Raw genomic sequence first — 27,011 nt, forward strand, 5'->3', positions numbered from 1 at the left:
TTGAGTGTGATCATTGCCAGCGTCGCCTTACCGGCACATGAAAAACAACATTCGAGTGTGGTCGTTGCCAATGTCACCAGACTGGCTCCCGTGCACATAGCACGTAGAAAACACCTTTTTGAGCATGGTCGTTGCCAGAACCACCTGACTGGCCCTCATGCCGGTGGCACATAAAAGCACCTGCTACACTCTTGGAGTGGTTGGCATTAGGAAGGCATCCAGCTGTAGAAACTTTGCCAGATCAGATTGGAGTGTGGTGCAGCCTTGTGGCTCACCAACCCTCAGTCAAACCATCCAACCCATGCCATCATGGAAAGCTTATTTAACAATGCCACTGCAAAAATCAACAACCAAATCCTTGAAATCTCAAAGCTGCAAGATAATGCACGATTAATTCAAATCAATATGAATGAATACATGATACATTTGACAAAATAATCCAAATACTGAAGGGTTAAAATATTCCCATGATGCCATTTCTCCCAAACTACTCCAGATGCATCTACCACATTCTCAGAGATACAATCTCTTCTACATATTCCAAATCTCTCTCTCACACACACACACACTCTCCAAATGTACCTACTTAGTGTTGAGGGTCATCCAGTACACTAGCCGTGAAGTAATGTTGTTCTTCTTCCAAAGCCCCAGTTCTGTCACCATTAGTCCAGTGTTGAACGAACAGGCTTTAGGGTTTAGGTGAAGCTTCTGTACATGTTTGTTCTTGAAGTCAATGTATTCAGCATAATTGTTCTGCAAAAAGACAAAAAATATTAATGGTAGTAGTAGTAATAGTAATAGTAGTAGTAGTAGTAGTAGTAGTAGTAGTAGTAGTAGTAGTAGTAGCTCCACCTTAGCGAAGCAGAGGTATTGTTCTTAGTCATATTTGTTTGTTTGTCTGTGGACAAGATAACTCAAGAACCGCTGGATGGATTCGGATGAAACTTTCAGGGATTTTTGGCCCCATGACTGGCACGAACTGATTAGATTTTGGGATTGATCTGGTACTGGACAAGGATTCTGGATTATTTTGTTCTGTTTTTTTTTTTACTTAATTTTTGGGAGCGGTCAGGTTCATTTCTAGAATTCTTGTTTGTGAGAGCAGTCAAGTTTATTTCAGATATTCTCATTTTAAAAATCATCTCCGGCTAATCGTTGAGAGGACGTTGGAGAGGACGTTGGTGTTGCCTTGGCAGAGGTTTGTGCTCTCTGAGTGCTCTAATATTAATAATATTATAATTAATATTATTATCATTATTATTTAGGAGCAAGCAGGAAGAAACATTAGGATGCCAGGCAAAATGCTTAGAGACATTTCATCCATCTTTATGTTCTAAGTTCACATGCTGTCAACATTGATTTTGCCTTTCATCCTTTTGGGGTTCAATAAAATAAGTACCAGTCATGCACTGGAGTTGATGTAATTGTCTTACCCCTCCCCAAAACTGCTGGCCTTGTACCAAAATTTGAAATCATTATTATTATTATTAGGTGGTGAGCTGGTAGAATCGTTAGCACACTGGATAAAATATTTAGCAGTATTTCATCTGCCGCTACGTTCTGAGTTCAAATTCCACCAAGGTCGACTTTGCCTTTCATCCTTTCAGGGTCAATTAAATAAGTACCAGTTACGCATTGGGGTAATGTAATCGGCTTAATCCCCTCCCCCAAGCTGCCCATGTGGAAAAAATTTGCGATCATTATTATTATTAAACAGTGCATACATGACGTGTTTCTTCCATTTTAGCCCTTATAAAGACCTCAATCAGACTCAATAAATAGGTTCTCTACTTGACAACTAACAGTATTTTCTCACACACACATCCCCCCACCATTCCCCACACACAGCCTTAACCACATCTGTAGACACAAAAATCAAGATGACACTAAAAATAATCAGACGGCATCACAAGAAGATAAAATCAAATTTATTGCCACAAAAAGGAAAAAAAAAAAAAAAAAAAACAGATGTTGAAGTTACTATCAGACATACCTCTCACCTCTATTACTCACCCAGGATCAAAGAAATACTTCCTTCATTATCATCATCAGCATCTTTATTATATTACTAGGAGTACCCGGCGTTGTTCAGGTATTAAATACTCGGCAATGGTCTTAATAGGTTCTACCATTTTTTTCGTTGTATATCTCTTTGAATATTTTTTGCATTATGTAGCAAACATTGACATTGAGGAAGAAGTGATTTTCCCATAGACCATAAATAAAGTAGTAACAACAGGGTGAAAAGCCCTGGAGAAGCTACAAGAGCATCTCAGGGGGTGCAACAATTGAATGTAAAGTGGCCCTGAAAAGGGCCGTGTTATTCTCACAATAGCCCTGAAAAGGATTGTTAACTGTTCACAAGTATAAACGTCCTTTTTTTGTTCATATGAAAAGCAATGGGTGCAGTGATGCCAAAACTCAAGCCACCTACATCAAAGAATTGAAGAAAACTACAGCTTGACCTGTAGAAGATATACAGAGGACACGTGGAAAAGATATCTCAATGACTGTTCCCAAATTTGGACCAATTCCCAACAAAATCTGGAAGAATTTGGCACCCTCCTCAATAATTTGCACCCTAGTCTCAAATTCACAAGAGAAATGAGCAACACACAATTACCATTTCTTATGGTAATTAAAAGCAACACCACAATCACAACTGATATTTATTACAAAAGCACAGATACACACCAGTTCCTAAACTTCAAATCATGCCACCCGACACACAAAACGCAACATCCCATACTGTCTAGCCAAGAAAATTTGTACTACAGGAACAATATGACTTACAAAACTCAAAGGATTTCTGCTCAAGCAAAAATACCCTCTCCTACTTGTAAAAAATAGCATATAACAAGCAAAAGAGATACCTGTGGAACAACTTAAGGTAACACAAGAAAGATGAACCCATCAACGGAACACAATACCATTCCTAGTAACACATTGTATCACCAAAACATTTTTAACATCATCAAAACAAATTTGCCAATCAAGAAACAAAGTGAAAAATTAAAAAAACATTAATAATTAATCAAACACTTAAGCAAAAGGCAACCACATAACCTAAAGAAACTATTAAGAAAGGCAAAATTCAACATGAACAAACAGGATAAAACATTCACAATATGCAAGTGTTATGATAACAGATGTGGAATGTGTTAATACATGCATACAGGTAGATCCATTAGAACATTTCTTGTTCTTCCCAACCTGGAGGCCCTGTATACAGGAGCGAGAGGGAGGGGGATGCACCTTCATTCTCTGACTAATCCCTAAAGTAATAAATTTCAATGGCCCAAATTTGTTCACAAAAGTTGATATTAAATGGCAACAAACCTTTAGCAAAGTAAGTCTCTTTGAAACACCTGTGCAATCCTCAGAGAAAGCAGCAATATGGCCTGGTTTTAACTTCATAGAATACAGCTGATGAATATCGCCTGAAAATATAGAATACAATTTAAATACAAGTGTGTGTGTGTGTGTGTGTGTGTGCGTGCACATGCGAATATGTGTATGTGTGTCACCATATCCTTGTCTTGACTTCTTCCCCCAAAAATATCACACCTTGTGCTTATAGTAGAAAGGATTATTATTATTATTATTATTATCATTATTATAAAGGTGGTGAGCTGGCAGAATTGTTAGCACGCCAGAGAAACTGCTTAGCAGTACTTCGTCTGTCTTGACGTTTTGAGTTCAAATTCTACCAAAGTCAACTTTGCTTTTCATCCTTTCAGGGTCAATAAATTACGTACCAGTGAAACAATGGGGTTGATACAATCAACTGGTCTCCTCCTGCCGAATTTCAGGCCTTGTGACTTTAGTAGAAAGGATTATTATTATAAAGGAAACGAGCTGGCAGAATCGTTAGCATGCCAGGCAAGATGCTTAGCCATATTTCACCTGTCACTACATTCTGAGTTCAAATTCCAACAAGGCCGACCTTGCCATCTATCCTTTCAGAGTTAATAAACTAAGTACCAGTAAAACACTGGAGTCAATGTGTTCAACTAGTCCCCTTCCCCCCTAATTTCAGGACTTGTGCCTTTAGAAGAAAGGATAATTATTAATATTATAATCATTAATATTATTATTATTATAGAAGAACATAATGATGTTGCTTTTGGGTGTGGAGAGTAATAGCAGGAAAAGTAGTGCGAAAATATACGAGTTCAAATAAAAAAAATAAAAAAATCTGCAGCCGAGAATATTGCTAAAGGAGGCGGGTGAGAGGGGAAGAGGTTTCAGATTTTCTCCATAAGTGCAAGGGAGATAATCAGGGTAGTTTCTTGAAGAGAGCAAAAGCGCAGTATTTGGGAAGGAAACAAGAAAGCAAATGTGGAAAAGGCAAGAGAGAGAAAAAGGAGAAAGAAAACGAAAATGAATGAAGAAGGAATTTATGGATGAGAAATGGAAGAGAAATGAAGACGTATGAATGAATAATGGAATGAATAAAAGTACAAGAAAACAAGAAATCAGCTACTCATAGCTACAGAAGATAGTTTTCTGAGATCACACATATATATATGTATATATATATATATATATATATATCAGCATTGGTTATATTACAAACATCAAATTCGAGTCAGTGACTTTATATAACACCATGCTCCCATACATTTGATCCTATATAAATATTACCATGGCCTTTAACATAAAAGAATACATATATTAAAAGAACACAAAAGGTAAAAAATATAAATGCAAATAAAAATACAAATATGGTTCCGGGTTCAGTCCCACTGCGTGGCACCTTGATCAAGTGTCTTCTACTATAGCCTCGGGCCGACCAAAGCCTTGTGAGTGGATTTGGTAGACGGAAACTGAAAGAAGCCCGTCGTATACATGTGTGTGTGCGTGTGTGTGTGTGTGTGTGTGTGTGTGTGTGTGTGTGTGTGTGTGTGTGTGTGTGTGTGTGTGTGTGTGTGTGTGTGTTTGACAACCAATGCTGGTGTATTTACATCCCCGTAACTTAGCGGTTCAGCAAAAGAAACCGATAGAATAAGTACTAGGATTACAAAGAATAAGTCCTGGGGTCGATTTGCTCGACTAAAGGCGGAGCTCCAGCATGGCCGCAGTCAAATGACTGAAACAAGTAAAAGAGTATATATAGAACAGCCTATCAAGAGGGTAAATACAATCGACTAAAAATTCTAAAGTGTGTCATGTGACTAAAAACCTAAATGAAATAATTGACTAAAAATTTTTTAATTTTTCTTTTTTACTCCCCTCAATTAAAAATATGTCAAAAAAGTCCAGGAGTGTAAGAGAATTCCACAAAATATATATATATATATATATATATATATATATATATATACACACACACATATATATACGAACTGCTGGTGGGAAGTCTATGGCCAGCTTCTGGCCTCGCTCTAATTGCTCTTGGGTTGTTAGAATGCCCTCAGCTGGTGGGATGCTAGTGTATATGGATTGTAGGAGGAGCACTCCATCAGTTACAACAACGAGGGACCCAGCTGATACGATCAACGGAACAGCCTGCTCGTGAAATTAATATGCAACTGGCCGAGCACTCCACAGACGCGTGTACCCTTAACGTAGTTCTAGTAGAGATTCAGCGTGACACAGAGTGTGATAAGGCTGGCCTTTTGAAATACAGGTACTGCTCATTTTTGCCAGCTGAGTGGACTGGAGCAACGTGAAATAAAGTGTCTTGCTCAAGGACACAGCGAGAGTGAAAGAGAGAGAGAGAGAGAGAGAGAGATATCTTACCTTGTACAATACAATCACTATCTATATAAATAACACGCTTCTTCAAATTCGGAAACAGTTTTGGCAGGTAGTACCGGGCATAATTGAGCTGAAAATTTTAAAGTGATAAAAACAGTCAATCACTGGACAAATGCATTTGTATCAAACTGACAAAGATCAGAGAAAATGTTTACCAAAAATCACAAACTATCAATTGGAATCACAAGTAATTAATAATTAAATTCAATATTCATTTATAAATATCTATCAAGTGATTCAGTTGGTTATATAACCAAATAGGTTCACATTATATTACAATACTTTGGGATATTAATGACTTGTAGGGACACTGTATTTCATTATGAAACTGTAATATACTACAGAGTACATTAAATGTTCATATAAGTCAAAATTGTATTCTACTGTGTTAGCAGTGCTCTTACATCACTCATTCAGATTTTCTATAGAAATTATAGCCAGTACTGATTTCGTTACGCTTCATATCTGAGACGCCAGATGTAGTAAACAAGATCAAAGATGGAAAATGGATAATAGGCGTATACTCCATATCTCAGGAGTTTTTGCTCCTTCACATTGTTTAACCCTTTTGTTACTATATTTATTTTGAGATGCTCTGTGTTTCTTTCAATTACTTTAAATATAACAAAGAATTTAGTAAAATAACTTAGTTATCATTCAGCTAGTGTTGGGAACATAAATTGTGACTAAGGTTGGGTGGAAGATTTTAAGTCAAAACTTATGAAAACAAGACATTTGTACTCAGAGCCAGAGCCAGTCTCAGCCGGGTCGGTAACGAAAAGGTTAAACAAGCCACTGAATATAGCGGTGTAACATTATTGAATATGGTTATAATCTCTACAGAAAATCTGTAGAGATAACAAGTGACAATACTTTGGGTAAGAATCTTGGATTAATTAATGCAGTCTAGGATAGCAATTGTCAACATTTTTTGCACCATGGACTGATCTCAAGCCAGACAATTTTCCCACAGAAGACAGGATCACATGCGTAACAAATCACAATGAAGTACATAATATATATATTTTAACTATTACATATATAATACAGAAAAATTCAGAGGTAAGCCTTTCTTGGTGGTATAGGGGTATTTTTGAGTAAAATTCCCAAATAAGATTTTTCCAGTGTCAAAAGACTATTGGCTGTTAGAACTCTTCTGGGTGTAATACATACATATAGACTGCATGTACACTACATGTTTAATGCAAAAACAACCTGTAGAGTGTGACAGTTAATAAAATGGAAATGAAATTTTGAAATTTATTCTTTCTGAGTGGCCTGGTACCAAATGATTCACTGCCTGGTACTGGTCTGTTGCTAGGTATTTGGAGACATCTCAACTCATGTTTTGGGAATGGCATTTAGTAGAGTGAAACTGTGCAGCAGACCATCAAACGTGTGTGCGTATGTGTGTGTGTGTGTATTAAGATAATTTGAATAGAATAAACAAAAAAATTCCCTCAAAAATCCAAAACAAAGTCATTTTTTTTAAATATCAGAAAATCAAAAAACAAAACGTTTTTAATACTCACTGGGTTAGAAAGTTCCTTTCTCCCCGAATGTATTTTGATTTTGCCTTTTACCCATTCTTTGCGGAATGGTTTCACTTCATAGTTTGTTAATTGCAGTTTACTTTTTGTTAACCAAACACTGAAAAGAAAAATACATAGGTATATGCATAGGTGCACGAGTGGCTGTGAGGTAAGAAGCTTGCTTTCCAACCATCTGGTTTCAGGTTCAGGCCCACTTCATGGTACCTTGGACAAGTGTCTTCAACCATAACCTTGTGAGTGGATTTGGTAGACAGAAACTGAAAGAAGCCTGTCATATATATTTGTATGTGTGTGTCCCACCAATGCTTGACAACTGGTATTGGTGTGTTTATGTCCTTATAACTTAGCAGTTTGGCAAAAGAGTCTGACAGAATAAGTACCAGGCTTTAAAAAATAAATCCTGGGGTCGATTTGTTCGACTGAAATACTTCAAGGCAATGCCCTAGCATGGCCGCAATCAAATGACTGAAACAAGTAAAAGGTAAAAGATATAGATCATCATTATCAATAACATCAATTTAGCATCCACTTTTCCATGCTGGCATGGGTTGGGTGGAGTACACTGAGGCAGATTTTCTATGTGAGTGTGATCACATCTGGGCTCACTTATTTGAGTGATGTTGGACTAAGCACTTCTGTCAACGACTTACTCCATGGCATTGAAACCTTGTGGAATAAGAGATCCATCCATCCATTTACTCCAGCCATTATTCCTAGGAGGGTTGAGGTGGGTAGAGTCTCCAGGTGCTTCCTCCAGAGGACCTTATCAGAAGCAACTGCCATTATACTTTCCAGTTGGATAGTATCCAACCATCTCGTTCTCCCCTTGGGACTCTTCCCTCTTGTGACTTTTTTTAGCACCCATGCCGGTGACACACAAAAGGTACCCACTACACTCTTGGAGTGGTTGGCATTAGAAAGGGCATCCAGTGGTAGAAAACAGGCCAAGATTAGATTGAAACCCAATTCGGATCTCCGGCTTAACAGTTCCATTTAACCAATGCCAGCAAGGACACTAAATGATGATGCTGTCTGTAGTACTAGGGGTATGACCTGGAGAGATCCCTTATGTGACAAACAGGTGAAGGTTGGTGACAGGAAGGCAATACAACAGTAAAACAATGCCTCAGTAAAATATTTGTCTAACCCATGCTGGCATGGAAAAATAAAAGTAGAAAAGAATGGATGTAAAAGTAAATGAACGAATTTGAAGGTAAAAGAAATGTTTTTTTGAAGTAATCACAGAACAAATAGATCATAATCCAAGATAAATTATGTACGTGGTGGTACAACATGCTAGAAATAGCAGTTCAGCTATTCTCAAATTACATCTTGCAAGGTTGCAAAAAAAAAAAAAAAAAAAAAGACAGAAAAGAAAAATGTTGTTCAGTTGGAAATAGAGAAAACTGAGAAAAATATAAGATGCCGTCACACACACACACACACACACACACGTGTGTGTGTGTGTGTAACTTATATTTATCTGATAAAGGATTTGCTCCGAGATCGTGTGTTGAAACTAAAGTAATTACAGAATAGAAGACACACACTCGCCATTCAAAAACACACAGAGCAGTTAACTTCATTTAATCATTTATTATTTGGAGTCAAAATTTTACTCGCACCAGCCATGACAGTCATCGGTTGTGCGCGTGCGATCGGTGATAAGAAAGCCTATGAAGCTTTTATGAATTGCAATCACACGACGTTAGGTTACCTCCCTTGTAACATTGCAAGGGAGGTAACTCTAAAAAAAAGAGCAATTCACACACAAAAGGCGCAGGCGTGGCTAAATTACATGGCTTAAAAGCTGGCTTCCTAACCGTGTTTCCGAGCTCAGTCCCACAGCGCGACACCTTGGGCAAGTGTTTTCTACTACAACCCCGGGCTGATCAAAGCCTTCTGAGCAGATATGGGTAAACTGAAACTGAAAGAAGCCCATCGTCCAGATATGCGCGTGCGTCTGTGTTTGCCCCACTCCCATTACTGCGTGACAACCGGTATCGGTTTGTTTACATCCCCATAACTTAGCAGTTCGGTAAAAGACACCGACAGGTCAAGGTCAAGTACCAGGCTTAAATACATGTACTGGGGTTGATTTGTTCGACTAAAATCCACCAAAGCCGTGCCCCAGCGTGGCCATGGTACAATGGCTGAAACAAGTAAGACACAAAAGACAAAAGATTACAAACACCACGATTTTCTTTTCTTTCTCTGAAGAATACTAAACCCCTGGACCTTTCCCGTCTAAGGGACATTGTAGCTGTTGAACCCCTGATGGAGATGATACTGATATATCGTGCAATATGGCTTTCCTTTCTTTAAGGCAGAAGGTTACGATTGGGAAGGAGGAATCATGTTGAGTGTTCCCTTCTCAGCTCAGTTGTTGCTGAAGTTATCGTTGGTCCTGCCCAAATGAGCAAATCTATTAGTCACCTGGAGCGATAGCTAAATAGTTGAATGATCTCCCTTGCAAGAAAGATCATAGAGTAACCTCCCTTCTCTAAGTTTCTTGAAGCATCTGTGCCATGAGACGCGATTCTTAATTATTTTTTTTTTTTGCCCACAGGGGGGCTAAACATAGAGGGAACAAACAAGGACAGACAAAGGGATTAAATCAATTACATCAACCCCAGTGCGTGCCCCCCCCCGCCCCAAAAGGATGAAAGGCAAAGTCAACCTCGGCGGAATTTGAACTCAGAACGTAACGGCAGACAAAATACCGCTAAGCGTTTCGCTCAGTGCACTAACGTTTCTGCCAGCTCACCGTGGTTCTTAATTATTCAAGAAGATTAGCGTTTCTTGTGGAAGTTTCATTCCATTCATAAAAACAGTTTGCTAACCCAGCACTTCGCTTCTTAGTCGATTAGACTTAGAGCCATTCATGTCATTGCTATGCCCGTCTATTTCTCTATGCCACATGACAGAAAACAACCACTAAGCTGTTATTTCTACATTTTCTATCTCTGAACTTTCTTGCCTAGATTATTTCATTCAACTAGATTCTACATTTTGATTCTATGTATCATCAACCAGTGAATAAAATATATTTTTATGTAGTAAATACATAGACCTTTATTTATTCTTTCATCTCTTTTATGAACTCTTGTAATAACATACACGCAGCCACATCAACACCTTGTACTGACTATATATTCCCACTATAACTTTATCAAATGTAATCCTTATTTATTCACATTATTTTGAATTAATCATGTATTATCTCGATTAGAAATTTTGATGATGTGACTTTTTTTATTGTTAGAATGACATTGTAAGGTAAGTGTAAGATGTCAGATCTGGTTGATTTGAACATAAAACAGGTAGGACATTTGTACCAGATATAGCTAATTTAAATGCTAAATGGTTAAAGCTATTACAAGAGTGACCAACCCATATTTTTCTCAGTTGTCTATTTCCAGCTGAACAGGTTTTGTCTTTGCAACATGGTAAGTTGTAATTTGAGAAAGATTTAACTACTATCTCTGTTAAATGTAACACTTACTTATTAACACTATTCTCAATTAATCGTGCGTGCTCTCACAGCTTTACGATTTCAATGAAGTGATTGTTTAGTTTTTAGAATGACATTGCAAGGTAGGTGTGAGAGGCCAGAACTGGCCTGTCTTAAAAAGCCGATAGAATATTTGAGCCAGATATGTCTAATTTAAATGCTTATTGGTTAGGTGGTGCCCCAGCATGGTCACAGCCTTTGGGGTGGAACCTGGCATGGGTTAGACAGAAGCTGGCAAGACAGAGGCTTACACCGAGCTCCAATTGTCTGGGGTTTTTTTGGGTTTTTTTGCCCACAAGGGGGCTAGATATAGAGGGGACAAACAAGGATAGACAAACGGATTAAGTCGATTATATCGACCCCAGTGTGTAACTGGTACTTATCTAATCGACCCCGAAAGGATGAAAGGCAAAATTGACCTCGGCGGATTTTTAACTCAGAACCTGAAGACAGACGAAATACCACTAAGCATTTCGCCCGGCGTGCTAACGTTTCTCCCAGCTCGCCGCCTTCGCCAAGCTCCAATTGTCTGTTTTGGCATGGTTTCTACAGTTGGATGCCCTTCCTAACATCAGCTACTTTACAGAGTGTACTGTGTGCCTTTTACATGGTGCCAGCATGGATGCCTTTTTATGTGGTACAAGCCATAAAAGAGTAGAGGAGGTGAGGTAAGAGGTGATACTTACACTAAGTGATCAACACTGTCTTCGTCAACAACAAGGTGAAACATAACATTGTGTTTGGTGTTGGAGTAAATACTGTTCATAGCAGCAATCATTCCGCCCATAGTGTTCTCATCAGATGCCAATACCACATGAACAGCATTAGTTAAGTTGGGGTACAATTTTATTTTAGAGCTCTTGAGACCTATAAAATGAATGGAAATTGCAACGTATGAACAAAGAATGAAAAAGGTTTGCTTTCAAAGTTTGTTCTTTTAGCCTTCGGATACCAACCTGCCTGAGACACACTACAAACTTCCTGTTTTAACCCTTCAGAATTAAAGTTTCTGTATCAAATGTAATACGTTTTTATCCACATTGTTGTCAATTGATCATGTATTATATTGTAGCTTCACTCCGAGAGTGTAGTGGGTGCTGCCGGTGGCACGTAAAAGCACCCACTACACTCTCGGAGTGGTTGGCGTTAGGAAGGGCATCCAGCTGTAGAAAATTTGCCAAATCAGATTGGAGCTTGGTGTAGCCATCTGGTTCACCAGTCCTCAGTCAAATCGTCCAACCCATGCCAGCATGGAAAGCGGACGTTAAACGATGATGATGAACGATGATATTTCAATTGTGTGTTTGTATATTTTTGAATGACATTATAGGGTAGGCGTAAGAGGTTGGATCAGGTCAGTTTTAACATAAAACAGGTAGAATATTCTGGCTGGATTAAATGCTAAAGGGTGAAAGAGACCACAGTATTTTCTGGTATACAAGTCGAATTTTGCAGACCAGTCAAGAGCTTTTAGTGAGATGTTAGTTATCTCTTGTCTCAACAATGAACCAATCCTTAGGAGAGGCTTCTATGTTGTAACTCAACCTGCTAAAAATAGCAGCCAAATTTCCTTCAAATTACATCCTACCAACATAAAAAGGAGGAAACGTAACAATAGATAGTATAGATCTAGATATCTCTTAACCCTTTTCTTACCATATTTCTGTTGAAATATGTTACTCGTTTCAATTAATTTTGAAAACAATGAAAAATTTAGTGAAAATAACTTTGTCATTATCAAGGTGGTGTTTGAAAGATAAATTAACATGAAATTTTGATTGGAAGTTTTAATATAGTTCCATTTGAAATAGGAACGCTGTGTCACAGGACCATGGAGCAGTCTCATGTGCATTGGTACCAAAAGGGCTAAGGAAAGGTCACCGATGGAATGCTTCTGATCAGAGCTCTACTTGATCAAGGTTAGCCCAGGGCTAAACAAATAAAATGTCTTTTTAAAAAAAAGTTTCCCAAGACACTCAGGGAGGCCTTTATGTGGTCATTGACTTGCTGAAAATAGCAATCGAATTTCACTTTATGATTTTAAAAGAGAAGGGACAAATTGTATCAGAAACTAAGATGAGATGGTCATGGCAGGAAGGCCTTTGATCATAAGTCTGTCCATCCTCGTGGCTGAGCTTAGACTCAATAACAACTTTTACAGATGATTTGCCTTCAGTCAGTTTTAGAAAGATGGAAGACACTCAAAGACAATGGAAGGCTTTCTCTCTTTCTCTCCCTATTTCTTTTGCCCTCTCTCTCTCTCTCTCTGTGACAAACACACCCACATTCATAAGTACATTCTCCACACACACACACAAGCCACCCAAAGGAGGTTTCACACAGATCCACACAACCATCAAAAATAACAAACAGCAGCTATGTTGCCCTTGTATCACCACCACCACCATCACACAGACAATATATTGTTACACCAGAAGACATTTATAAAGAGAATCCAGGTTACCTTTCTGGCTGATCCAAGGCCATCTTTTAGTAACTTTTATTGCTGGGAACCACAGATACAGCAGAGTCAGCAACCACACCAAAAAGATACCAAAGCCAACTGTACAAAATAAATAAATAAATATATAGTTACCATTGTTATTATTTCAAATTTTGGCACAAGGCCAGCAATTTTGAAGGAGGGGGTTAGTCAATTACATCATCTGACTGTTCTGCAAAGGACCAACAACATGGTCACCAGCAAGTTGTAGGTTTAACAGTAGGGAGGCCTTCTAAATGAATTGCCTCACAGGGCTGGAGAACTCCACCTAGCCTAGCACTGTCAGAAGAGCATCAAAGAAAGCACTGAGCTTCCTGGGGGAAACCACTTCAAGAGTGACTCCCCAAGCCTTTCCTGTCCCAAGGTACTCTCACAAAGCAATGAAGTATCAGTGGCATAGAGACAGGAGATTTACCTCCCCCCCCCCACCACCACCATACTTCTTTGAACAACTGCCAGTCTTCTCCAAAAAAAAAAATCTAGCCCAGGTGAGATGTAAATATCATCATCATCGTTTAACGTCCGCTTTCCATGCTAGCATGGGTTGGACGATTTGACTGAGGATTGGTGAAACCGGATGGCTACACCAGGCTCCAATCTGATTTGGCAGAGTTTCTACAGCTGGATGCCCTTCCTAATGCCAATCACTCAGAGAGTGTAGTGGGTGCTTTTACGTGCCACCCGAACGAGGCCAGTCAGGCGGTACTGGCAACGGCCACGCTCACACACACAAATAATAAGGGTGGCTTGTTGTAACTTTTTCCACTGAAAGGCAAAAATATATGCGTCACTAAAGCCACTAGTCAGCACCAGTATTGCTAGAAATAAGAGTCAACACAACTCATAGCCACGATAAGCAATAATTTAATGACTGACAAGGGAGGTATTATATATATGTAAATGACATCCGTGAAATCGTAGTCGAGGACGTTGCTGGTGTCAAGTAAATGGAACGTAAAAAGCAACCATTACACTCCTGGAGTTGTTGGCATTAGGAAGGTCATCCAGCCATAGAAACCATGCCAAATCAGACTGGAACCTGGTGCAGCTTTTCGGCTTACCAGTTGCAGTCGCACCATCTAACCCATGCCAGCATGGAAAGTAGACGTTAAATGATGATGATGGTATATAAACAGATATATAATCAATTTTGAGCCATAGGAACTCAATGTCAGACGTGGACATTGTAGATGTAAACCACAAGGCCCCCCTCCTATTGGATTACATCAAACCCCCAGTTCTCAATTGGTATTTATTTTATCCACCCTGAATGAATGAATGAATGACAATGTCGACGTCGGCAACACTTGAACTCGCTAAACACATAATAGCATCAGCATTAACGACTCCCGTCAAGACATTGTTAGGTTTCCTATAGAGACAAACAGGAGTCTCAGAAAATATCGTTTCGCTCATTGTTTTTCTTTTTTCTTTTTTATGTTCATTTTCAAACACAAGATTGTATCTGGCTTTCCTCCTCCCCTTTAATGAAAGAAAAACTTAGTATACAGCTGGAGAGGCTTTAATCATAAGCCTGCTTAATAATCAATAATAATAATGAGCCAATGTGGGAACCAACCGCTGTGTGGTCGCTTGACTTGCTAAAAATAGCAGCCATATCTAACCTCAATGTCACTCTACCATATTAAAAGATAACATACTGGATAATGTAGTCAAAGGGGGTTGGAAAAGGATGTTATGGTCACGACCGGATCGCATTTGATCATGAAAATTGACGAGGTTAAACAACGACGACAAAACAAAAGACCGCTTTGAAAGAGAGGAATAATGAGAATATGTGAGAGTTCGTTAATTACTCAGTGACGACACAGTTTAAATACTGGCAGCAAGGGGTGGGAGAGGTGGAGGAGGAAACATCAAAAGAAAATTTCCGTCATGGCTTCTTTTTATTTTCTTTGTTATTGCAACTATTTCCTGCCGTCTTCAGAGACGACGACAAGAAGAGTTAAAGAAATTCTGGCAACTGTGAAAAATTACGTCGTAAATTCTAAGAAATGAGGAATCTATAAAAACTATCACAGTTTATTTGAAATACCGAAACGAAAATGAAATGTTTATTATTGGTGCGAGAAAAATTAATTAAAAACAACGTTTAAAAAAGTCATATCAAATCTAAGATGTAATGGTGTATAAGAGAGGAATCAACCGAAATTACGGACTTTATATGATGTTAACAATCATTGCAATAACACATCTATAATAAACATTATTTTGTTTTCGTTGTTGGGGGTGTGTAAAAAAAAAAAGTACTGGGGGGTGGGGAGTCGCGTCACTGTCCCTCGTTTCTTCCAAATTACGCCGTGTAATTCTGCACATTTACCGAAATATTCTGACACGGCGATGGAAGACTAAACTTAGACAAACCACAGCGAGAAAAATTTGGTGAGAGAGAGAGAACATTTTCTAGAATAACGGTGGTTTTGGTATGGTACCTCCTGCCAGCTCTAAGACATGTGTCACGGAAAGAAGCTGAGTCAACAAATTAGTGGTGGGAATTCCAAACGAGGGACTCTCCATGTGTCAAGATTTCTGACAAATGGTCCTTATTTAAAACTCGGTGGGAAATTGCTAGGCTAAGCATATGGACTCAGTTTGTAGAATCAGCACCTTTGTCAAATATAATGCTTATTTACTCATATTGTTGTGGATTCAACATGCATTATCTCGTAATTTTAAGGTGGCGAACTGGTAAAATCGTTTGCACACCGGAAAAATACCTAGCGGCATTTCGTCCGTCTTATGTTCTGAGTTCAAATTCCGCTGGGGTCAAATTTGCTTTTCATCCTTTTAGGATCGGTAATTAGGTACCAGTTGAGCAGTATGGTCGATATAATTGACTTAACCCTCCCCAAAAGAATTTCAGGCCTTGTGCTCGGAGTAGAAAGGATTATTTCGTAGCGTTGAGATTTCGATTAATGCGATTGTTTATTTTTATAATGAGTTGCAGGATATGTGTTAGAGGCTAGATTTGGCCAGTTTGAATATAAAACAGAGAGACTATATGGGACGGACATGGTCGGTTTGAAAGCTAAAGAGTAGGGGTAAAGTTTAACATAAGTTTTTGTGTTTATCTATGGGAGTAGTGAATGAGTGAGTAACAGAAATTTGTATGTTCTGACGGCAGAAAAGTAACAACTCCGAATTATAAACATTATTAAAGTTGTCTGTATGCTACGTCTAGGAATACATGTGTGTGTGTGAAAAGAGAGAGATAAACGTGAGAACTGTGACGGAACGTGCTGATTATAGTAAACAAAGATAAGTGATAAAGGAAGAACGAAAGTACAAGGAACAAAGAGAAATGTAAAGTGTTATATATATATATGTGTGTGTGTGTGTTCTAGTGAGTGTTTAACGAAAATGGCATTCAATACATTTGGTACAAGTTAGAAATATAATTTAACAAAAGTTTGACTCAGCTCCATAAAAAGTTTCGCAGGTTCGTGGAACGAACATATTTTGTCAAGCATCAAGAAGATAAATAAAGTGAACAGCTGATTAAAAAGATTTATACAAGTGAAAAGCCTTTTTTTTTAAAAAAATGATTTGTTTATCAACTTACCTCGTCTGACAGTCAAAACACCCATTTTATGACAGTTTATGAGTAGAAAACAACTATAGAGTCAATGTATTGTTTACTGGGCTCATGTCAACAACACCAAGAGCATGAGACGAACACGTAGGCACATGTCAGCAAATGGGAAGAAGAAATAATAATATTTAAATAAAACAAAATTTGGAGAAAATCAACAACAAAAAACGTGTCACTGGATCCGGAAACGGTGTAAGCAATAAACTTGTTCCGTCTGTATATAATAACTCACCTTGGCAAACATTCGATATAAATACCCTTTTATAGTGAGTGAATGTGTGAATGATTGACAGAAAAAAAAGAGGCGGGGTATGTATGTATCTATACATGTAAATTTGACATGGGCGATTCTTTCTTGTCTTGGGATTCACGATCAAACGGCTGGGTGGAATTACGCGAAAAATTACACAGATGTGTAGAATGATCCGATGGTGATGCTGGGCTTTGTATTTTTTCATAGCTCCCATGGTTACCGAGGTAATCTGCTATAATAATACTCTTGTGTTTACGAATGAGAAAGGTTGGGGGTGATGTCATGGTCGGTAGTGGGATGATGAAAATTGTACGCTGAAAAATAAATCAAACAGCGTTTCAACTCTGTGTGAATATATATGTGTGCATGTAAAGGAGGGGGTATGTGAATGTGTGTGTGTGTGCTTGTGTGTGCGTATGCGTGTGCGAGCGCAATGGAAGTGGGATGGTACATCTTTATTTGCTTCGTATTTGGGTTTATTTTTTGATTTGGTTGAATCTTGGCTTGTTTTTTTTATGTTGGTCAGATATTTTTAGCGTTTTGGAATGGAACTATACTCCAAGTACTTTTTCTTCTTTGTTTTTTCTTCTCTGCATCGCTCTCATTTCTTACTGCAAATCTCCTCATACAGATTTAATAATCCTTAACTTCTACTATTACCATCTCCGATGAAGGGATACATCGAATTTTCCCTGAAACAGCTGTAAGACATTCTACATAAAATATAAATTTATTTATGGCATTGGTCTCTTTATCTCATTCTTATTTTTTTGTTATATATATATATATATATATATATATATATATATATATATATATATATATATACATCCATTTATGTATGTATATAGTACATGTATATGGAGATCTTGTATGTGTATTATATATATATATATAATACAGAATGGGAGGAGAACGCAAAACATAAAGACAGTTAGGTGATACAAGAAAGGGACAAAACATACAGATAGACGATACAAAGAAAACACGGACATGTCATTCGGAGTTTTCTCTCTTCAGTCGAGATCCAGATTATCTTTGCAATTTCGGCTGGTTATTCTTGATATTGCTCCAATCTGGCCAGCCCCAAGGAAAGAAAAACTAAGCTAAGAGCATTAGATTCCTTGGAAGAAAGCAGCGAATGTATACAAATACAAAGACGGATAAAGTGTTTTGGGAGGGGGTGGGGGACAATTTTTGAGAAGTGTTCCCCACTCGGTGGTGTTTCGGAGCAAGTCGTCCATATTTGTTTCATTTTTCTCTATTATGTGCACCCGTAGATTTCTACTTTCCATGTCCAACTGGAAACCCTAAAACATCACAATTTTCACTTTCATTTTATTCTCTACCCGAGATCGCGCTAAAATTTATTTTGTTACCACTGTGGAAATTATAACACTAAGATTTATTCTGTTGCCACTTTGGAAATTATCACGCTAAAATTAAATTTATTCTGTTGCCACTTTGGAAGGTTTCAAGATGAATATCATGCAATGTCCTCCGTTTCGCTTATTGGAATTGTTTGAAATCAGCCGTGACCAGGACCATCTAACTGGATGGCTGAAAACATATGGACTTTTAGCAGAAGCTCATGTCTGTGACTGTGGCCACAATTGTTCGTATTTTACTTAGAGACAATATATATATATATATATATATATATATATATATATATATATATATATATATATATATATATATATATATATATATATATATATATATATATATATATGTATATTACAAATTTTCACTACCTTACAAAAACTATACCAGCGAAGCAAATGACGTTCTCTAATTGCATTAAAAACATTATAACATGATCTGATCAGTATTTCAGAAAATAATCGCCGCTCTCTTTGAGTATATAAAAGGCAAATTTAGCTGGGACAAAACGAGTAAGCCAAGATAAAGTAAATTTGCCAATCCAATTCTCCAGGATCACATTCGAAAACAGACCCATATACATCAATATCCATTCCTATACGTCAGAATGGGGGAAAGAAAATTAAATATCTAGGTTAATTGAAAGAAGATCACGGGGAAATTGAATATGATATGAAATTAACGAAACTCGACTAAATAAAACAGACTAAAGATAAAATATTCTCTGTAGCTTTTCCGCTATCTGCTGGAGTGTCTTCGCGATATATTTACACGCGACGCAGTTAAAGGGAAGTAATTATTGAAATTTAAACTACTCATTTTCCATATTTTAGACATCATTCCTTGAAACGTGAAAATTATTAAATTAGACATTAGTGTGAGAAACAGTTGAGTTGGAATCCAACAGAGAAAAAAATATTGTTAAACACTAAAAACTATCCAGACATTTTATTAGCAACTTCAGTTACAATCCTGCTAAAGTTGAGCAAAAATTTCTTGAAAAAAAAGAAGTAGTGGTCATTTGACTATGTACCTGGCTCTTCCAGCTTCAACAACTACGGAGACCAATTTTTTACTCCTAAAGATGGTGTAGCGATACAAAGTGAAGGATGCAATACTTGCAATGTAATAATTTCAAAGAAATAAAGAAAAAATAACAGAAGAATAAGAAATTACTCATTTTGCCCCACCTCATATCTTAGACTATATTTTAAAAAAAAGATCAAGTTCTGCTGGGGTGGGCTGGACTTGTCGCAAGGCTCACAGACAACAGATGGGATCCGTGCACTTTCCGAGTGCATCGGAAAAGACTACTCGGAAAGCTTCCACAACAATGGGAAGACGATTTAGTTAAACGATTTTGGTCAATATGGAAAACAGTAGGGTAACGAGGGAAGAGTTGGAAGCGCATTGTGACCAGTGGTGTACAACAACTTGTAAAAAGCCTGGTCGATGCAGTAATATATTAACAAATGTGAACTGCACTCTTCAAAAACAGCAGAATATAATTTGAGGAGAAATGTGCTATTTCTAGCCTGTCGATCAACCATGTAAAGCAGGTATGGGCAACCTTTCCCGAGAAGCGGGTAGAACTACGAAGAAAATAACAGATTTTTCGTTCGGCGTGCCATTCATAAAGCGATTGAAGCCTCAGGCATCGCAAACCCGATTTAAAGGTCCCCAAGGTTTGGTTCGTCTAAGGGAAGTAACCCCCCTTGTGATATCCGGCTTCACTAGGAAGTAACTCTTCAATCTCAACACGTCTCTACACGTGTTGATCACTAGTAGTTAATCGTAACGATTATTTTATTTATTTTATTCCATTTTTAAATCAAATTAATTAAAACACACACAGACATGGGACGGAAAAGAGATTTGGAACGGCCCAAATCAGGACCTGGCAGAAAAACTAAAAAACAATCAGAGCCAAAACTTCCGAAATCTTTACAAGGTAAGAATTAAACACTGACCCAAGGTGCTTGTCGCATTTCACCACGTGTTTCTGTTTAAAAGTCTCGAGATCATCCTTAAGATATCATCTTCGTACATTATTCTTATTTTACACCAATTATTATTTATTCTTCTACTCTAGAATTACTTTTAACTGTCTATTTTTAATTGTCATGGTTTTAAATTGGTGTTTTATTCGATATGAAGAAAAAGCACAAAATCATTGCAAAGTTAAGTCTTACATTGCCTGGCGCTTGTTTTAAATCGTTTTATCTCATTCATATAATTGGTACTTAAAATTTCTTTTCTGGTTTTAATTTGGATTGTGACCATGCTGAAGCATCAGCATTCTCAGGTTTATAATTGACCCGTTTATTCATTTCGGTCTAGTACTGATTTTACCCATATTTGGATCGTTTAGTTATGGGACACGCAATCCAAAGGGTTCAATATGTATCCATTTTACCGAAAGTTATGACGGAAAAATCGGATCTTGTAAATTTTCCTAAAGTCCCCTCGGCGGAGACGGACTATATGTAATCTGAACCTTCCCCCCCCCCCCTTATTTATTAATTTTTTTTACGGAATCCCACGTTTTAGGCTATGGAGATTCCGATTCTGAAAAAAAATTGTTTGAAAAATTTCAATCCCCCACCCCACCAAGCAGGCTATTTACATGCTAGAAATAACAGTCAAATCTCACAAAACTAGGGTTAGGGTTAGGTTTACCCTGTGGATCTATATAAAAACGGGGGGGGGGGGTCGAAATTTTGAAATTTTTTTTTCAGAATCGGAATCTCTATAGCCTAAAACGTCTGATTTGGCATGGTTCCCACAGCTGGATGCCCTTCCTAACACCAACCACTCCAAGAGTGTAATGAATGCTTTTACATACCAGCAGCATGAGTGTCAGTTGCATGACACCAGTATCTACCATGACTATCATTTCACTTGGCTTCGTGGGTCTTCTTCTCAAGCACAACATTTTGCCAAAGGTCATGGTCACCACCATGAGGCCCAATGCTTGAAAGGTGCTTCATACTTGACCACCAGCACAAGTGCTAGTCACATGACCCCAGCATCAGCCACATTGCTTCCAGGAGGCCCAACACTCAGAAGCTGCTCTGTACATGCCACCGGCACAGGTGCTAGTTTTGTGTATAAAATAGCGCCGTTTACCTGGTGCAAAGTAAAAGGGATTAAAAAGAGGTTATACTAATAAATACACAAATAGAGTAAAAGGATTTCTTCATTTGATTCTCTCATAAATTTTGACTAAATGGGCATCCTCCAAAGATGCTGTCTACCTACACAGTCCTGTGATATCTCCTAACTGCACAACACTGGTACTAACTCATGTCTCAGTGGATTGTATTTCACGTTAGTATCTCCTTACAGTGTAACAGAGTGGACTCTTAAAAGCACCCAGGGGCCAAGTCATGGAATTCACCCATCTTAGGGAGTAAGTGTGCTATTCAAGAACAGGAATGGTCATCATCATTTAACATCCGCTTTCCATGCTGGCATGAGTTAAATGGTTTGCCTGGAACTGGTAAGCCGGAGAGCTGCACCAGGTTGCAGTGTGACTTGGCATGGTTTCTATGGCTGGATGCCTTTTCTAATGTTAACCACTCTGAGAGTATAATGGGTGCTTTTTACTTGGAGGGATCGTTGTCAATCATGGCCTGGATCTCACCAACAAATTCAAGAGTTCTTTTCTTCGTATCTTTGTAATCACCATTAGACTCATTCAACTCTTTCTGAATCCTCTGCACTGTCCTTAGAATGACACTCATTCTGAAATGTTCGTATTGGAGCTTCCAGTGAAAATGCCTGCAGTACAACATGTTGTTTCCAAGTTTCTGGCAGAGTGAATTGCATCATGGTATTTTTCTCACAGACAGTGCCCAACTGACCCTAATATTCTGTGTCGTTGACAAAATCAAAAGCAATGAGCATGCACAAAATTAAAAATATAGAATGACAATGATGTACCTATAACACCCTGTATATATATATATATATATATATATATGTGTGTGTGTGTGTATATATATATTATATATATACATACACACCCACATGCAGAATGGGCTGAAGCTAAAATCATATGTTAGAGAGGTGAACATCTTAACCATGCAGCTTTGTTTCTTGTCTATGCACACACACACACACACACACATTTTTCAAAAGCTTCTGTATTTGATGTACAACTTGTTTTGTTTTCTGTAATTTTCCAGAGAAAAAAGACTTCAATGAATTAAGTCATCGTCAGAAACAGAGGTAAGCAGACAATGTTGTTTTGTATGTGTGTCTGTTTTATGGGTTTTTTCTTCTTTTTTAATATCTGCCATCATAATTCAATGTCTAACAATTCTGCTGCTTATGTTATGATTATGTGCATGTTAATCCCTTAACATTCAGATTTACTCTATCATATCTAATCCTTATTAATTCACATTGTTTTGAATTAATCATGCATTATCCTGAAGCTCCAATATTTTGATCGATGATGTGATTGTTTTCATTTTAGAATGACATTGTAGGACAGGTGTGAGAGGCCAGATTTGGCTGGTTTAAACATAAGACTGGTAGAATATTTGAGCCAAATATGGCCAGTTTAAATGCTTAAAAGTTTATCAACTAATTAATTATCAAGCGGCTATGTGTAGTATTTATGGTGTAAAAAAGGGTAAAGACCCTCTTTGGTTATGAATGACCATGGGATTGCACCTAGAAATTTCCTGTCTGAGGTACAAGTCCAGGCAAGGTTGTTTTAGGGAAGACCAGCAGTCACCCATACGTACCAGCCTCCCCTCTTCACACCACTGATGTTATCCAAGGGAAAGGCAAAGGGGCCGATACAGCTTGGCACCAGTGACATCACAACTTATTTCTCCAGCTGAGTGAACTGGAGAGTGTCTTGCTCAAGAACACAACACACAGCCCGGTCTGGGAATCGAACTCATTACCTCAAAATTGTGAGCCCGATGCTCTAACCACTGAGCCATGTGTCTTGGTTCACAGCAAGCATTTTTCTCTTTTATGACATAAAAAAACAATCCCTTAATCTCATGTATGGAAACTGAATAAAACAAGTATTTATATTCAGATCACAGAACAAAAGAAAGACAACACATCTCTCTGGACCTCTTTCACTCACATTGTCAAAACACTTGAGAAAAATCATTCTCCGTTTCCTCATATCTAATGCACCTCTTAACTTTTAGCGTTCAGATTACTTTGTCAAATGTAATGCTTGTTTATTTACATTGTTGTGAATTAATCATGCATTATCTCATATTTTTGAGATTTCAGTGATGTGATTGTGTATTTTCAGAATGACATTGTAGAATAGGTGTGAGAGGCCAGATCTGGCTGGTTTAATAATAAGACTGGTAGAATATTTGAGCTGGATATGGCCAATTTAACCCTTTAGCATTCAGATTACTCTGTCAAATATAATGCTTGTTTATTCACATTATTTTGAATTAACCAAGCATCATCTCATAGCGTCAAGATTTCAGTGTTGTGATTGCTGTTTATTAGAGTGAGTTAAATCATTTGTGGCCAGTGCTGATGACATATATATATATATATAAGAATAAGAAAGAGAGATGACAAAAGAATAAATGATTATTTTATGGGCTTCATTAGCTTACAGCTGTTTCTGCTGTAAGATGTAGTGAACTCGTAGTTGAGTGCCTAAATAACACCTTGTAGCTTCATTGGTGCCTTGAATATGAAGTTCAATTTATTTGGGAATGATTTACAGGGCCTAAGGAAATACATAGGGAGCAGTAATGATACTTAGCCTATATGAATTAGAACCACATATCATTTAACATCCGCCTTCTATGCTGGCATGGGTGGGACTGTTTGGCAAGAGCCTGCAAGGGACTTCTGTAACTGTTTTGGCAGGTTTTTACTGCTGGATGCCCTTCCTAACAACAACCATTCTGCAGATTGGTTTCAAATTTTGACACAAGGACAGCAACCTCTGGGGAAGAGGCAAATCAACCACATCAACCCCAGTATGCAACTGGTACTTATTTTATCGACCCCAAAAAGATGAATGGCAAAGTCAACTTTGGTGGCATTTGAACTCAGAAAGTAAAGACAATCAAAATGCTGCTAAGCATTTTGCCCAGTATGGTAATGATTCCACCAGCTCGCAGTCTTTAGAATTATATATATTGATATGTAGGATATTTACACTAGAACCATATATAGTTTATAGAACTGCATATTCATATATAGTTCTACATACCATATTTTCTGGCATACAAAGTCATATTTTTCAGACCAAAATTTACCATCAAAAAAGGGTAGGTCGACTTAGATACCAACATGACTTTGGAGAACCAAAAATTCCACATGAAAATGCTTTCAAATTTGCACAGATAGAAATGATGTTTGAATGTTCACACTACATATTTACACTGGATACTAATGTTGACTTGTATGACAGAAAATCTAGTATTCTAATATACATGCATACCTATTTGCTCTGTGATGTGTTTAACATAATTTGTCATTTATTATGTTTAAGATTGAAGAAAAGAATTGAAAAAAAGAGAATTCGTGAAGAAAAATCAACTCTAAAAGAAGAAGCTAAACAGAAGCTTAAAGAAAAGAAGAAAGTGAAGAAAAGCTCCAGCAAATCTGATGTAAGTTCTGGATTTGTTGTTTAATTGGTTATTATCGGTGCAGTCATGCATATTTGTCCTAAATTGGACTTGTGGGACGTCAGTAAGTCTGCAACAAACATGGATGTCTTCTCTCTATAAATCTTTGCTTGCAAAGCCAAGGCAAGAGGGAGATCTGTGGTTCTCGGGTTTCTTGATTTCATGGTTCACTGAAGATCAAGCATGGCTGTGTGACTAAGAATTTTGCTCCCTAATTAGTCCCACTAGAAAGCAGTGTCTTGGGCAAATGTCTTCCACTCTAATAGCCCCCAAAGCTGACCACAAAGGCTTGTGAGTGGATTTGATGGACAGAGACTGAAAGAGGCGTAGCAAAATCATGATGGTCACTGAGAAGAAAAATTGTAAAAGATTAGCTCCATGAAGACACTGTTATCAACTGTCTACCTAGTGCCATACTTATGGTTTTGCTACATTCTGGATATAAGTATGTGTGTATATATGTATACATATATATATAAGTGTGTATATGTATATATATATATATGTATTTTTATGTAGAAGGTTGAAAAATAACACAGGAGTTTATATATATATATATATAGAAAAAAGTCAAGGTAGAAAATGCTAAAGTAATTTTATAAAAAACATTTCAGTACCGGTTTCGGTCATTGAGACTTTTTCAACTGTAAGTATGGAAAACAATTGAATTTTGGAAAAATTAAAAGAAAAGTTTTTTAAAAGAATATTTGCATAGTATTCAAATACAGGGGGCATTTTCCTTGTTTCTGCCTGTCTCTGTCTCTCTTGTTTACTCTTGTGTGTTCGAGGTCATTGTAAATTCTTGGCAGAGAAGAAGAAGAACACAGATGCAAATATTAAAAATGATACATTCAAGAGATACCCAAGAATTCATTAAAAAGACAGTTCCAATCACTACTATAATCCGCAATGAGCCACTTTTAGGTCGCTTGACCATTTAACATCCCACTACTATCATACCACCTGCATTCCCTTATTATTCTCTCTTCTCTTTCTCCTTCATCTTCTTCCTCTCCACCACCACCTTCCTTACTTTGCTACCATTGCTGTTTAGAATAACACTTACGCAAATATTATAAACAATACATTCAAAAGAGATGTCTCATGAATTCAATCCCTACTACCATCCACAACAAGTCACTTTCAGGGCACTTGACCATTTAACATCCTACTACTATCATACCACTCCTGCATTCTCCTCCTCCTCCCTCTTCTCTGCCAAGAATTCACAACGACCTCGAATCCACAAGAGAGACAGAGACAGGCAGAAACAAGGAAAATGCCCCCTGTATTTGAATACTATGCAAATATTCTTGTAAAAAACTTTTCTTTTAATTGTTTTCCATGCTTACAGTTGAAAGAGACTCAATGACTGAAACCGGTACTGAAATGTTTTTTTTATAAAATTATATACTTGTGTGGCTGGCCCTTGTGCCGGTGGCATGTAAAAGCACCCACTACACTCTCGGAGTGGTTGGCGTTAGGAAGGGTAGCCTTCTGGCTTACCAGTCCTCAGTCAAATCGTCCAACCCATGCTAGCATGGAAAGCGGACATTAAACGATGATGATGATATATATATATATATATATATGTACATATATAGATAAAACTTACTTGGAAATAATAATATAGATATATATGCATATATATACATACATATGTGCATACTTAATCTTTTCTAATAAATTCTTCTGAATTATCCTTATTTTTAATTTTTCAAATTGTAAAGGTAATTTATGGACACCCTGTATATGTGTGTGTACATGTAGATATGTGTGTGCTTATAT

At 37.6% G+C, this 27,011-nt stretch overlaps 2 protein-coding genes across 3 annotated transcripts in view; one reads left to right on the forward strand and one right to left on the reverse strand.

The window, feature by feature from the left end:
• LOC106883501 (glycosyltransferase 8 domain-containing protein 1) overlaps nucleotides 1-17,140 on the reverse strand; it is a 21,942-nt gene extending 4,802 nt beyond the window's left edge. The window contains exons 1-7 of one of the 2 annotated variants that reach the window (XM_014934531.3): nucleotides 16,917-17,140; nucleotides 13,295-13,393; nucleotides 11,517-11,697; nucleotides 7,296-7,413; nucleotides 5,746-5,833; nucleotides 3,340-3,440; nucleotides 587-753 (exon numbers count right to left, since the gene is read on the reverse strand). In XM_014934531.3, the coding sequence (XP_014790017.1) occupies nucleotides 587-753; nucleotides 3,340-3,440; nucleotides 5,746-5,833; nucleotides 7,296-7,413; nucleotides 11,517-11,697; nucleotides 13,295-13,393; nucleotides 16,917-16,941 (779 nt within the window). In that variant the 5' untranslated portion in view covers nucleotides 16,942-17,140. The remainder of the gene's footprint in view (nucleotides 1-586; nucleotides 754-3,339; nucleotides 3,441-5,745; nucleotides 5,834-7,295; nucleotides 7,414-11,516; nucleotides 11,698-13,294; nucleotides 13,394-16,916) is intronic. The other variant, XM_089361206.1, reaches the window with a different exon arrangement.
• Nucleotides 17,141-19,436: 2,296 nt separating this feature from the next.
• LOC106883500 (uncharacterized) overlaps nucleotides 19,437-27,011 on the forward strand; it is a 30,987-nt gene continuing 23,412 nt past the window's right edge. The window contains exons 1-3 of the mRNA XM_014934528.3: nucleotides 19,437-20,536; nucleotides 22,776-22,818; nucleotides 25,088-25,205. Of these exons, the coding sequence (XP_014790014.1) occupies nucleotides 20,443-20,536; nucleotides 22,776-22,818; nucleotides 25,088-25,205 (255 nt within the window). The 5' untranslated portion in view covers nucleotides 19,437-20,442. The remainder of the gene's footprint in view (nucleotides 20,537-22,775; nucleotides 22,819-25,087; nucleotides 25,206-27,011) is intronic.

Source organism: Octopus bimaculoides, chromosome 12 (assembly GCF_046866305.1).
Source record: "Octopus bimaculoides isolate indiv1 chromosome 12, ASM4686630v1, whole genome shotgun sequence".
Classification (NCBI taxonomy): domain Eukaryota; kingdom Metazoa; phylum Mollusca; class Cephalopoda; order Octopoda; family Octopodidae; genus Octopus; species Octopus bimaculoides.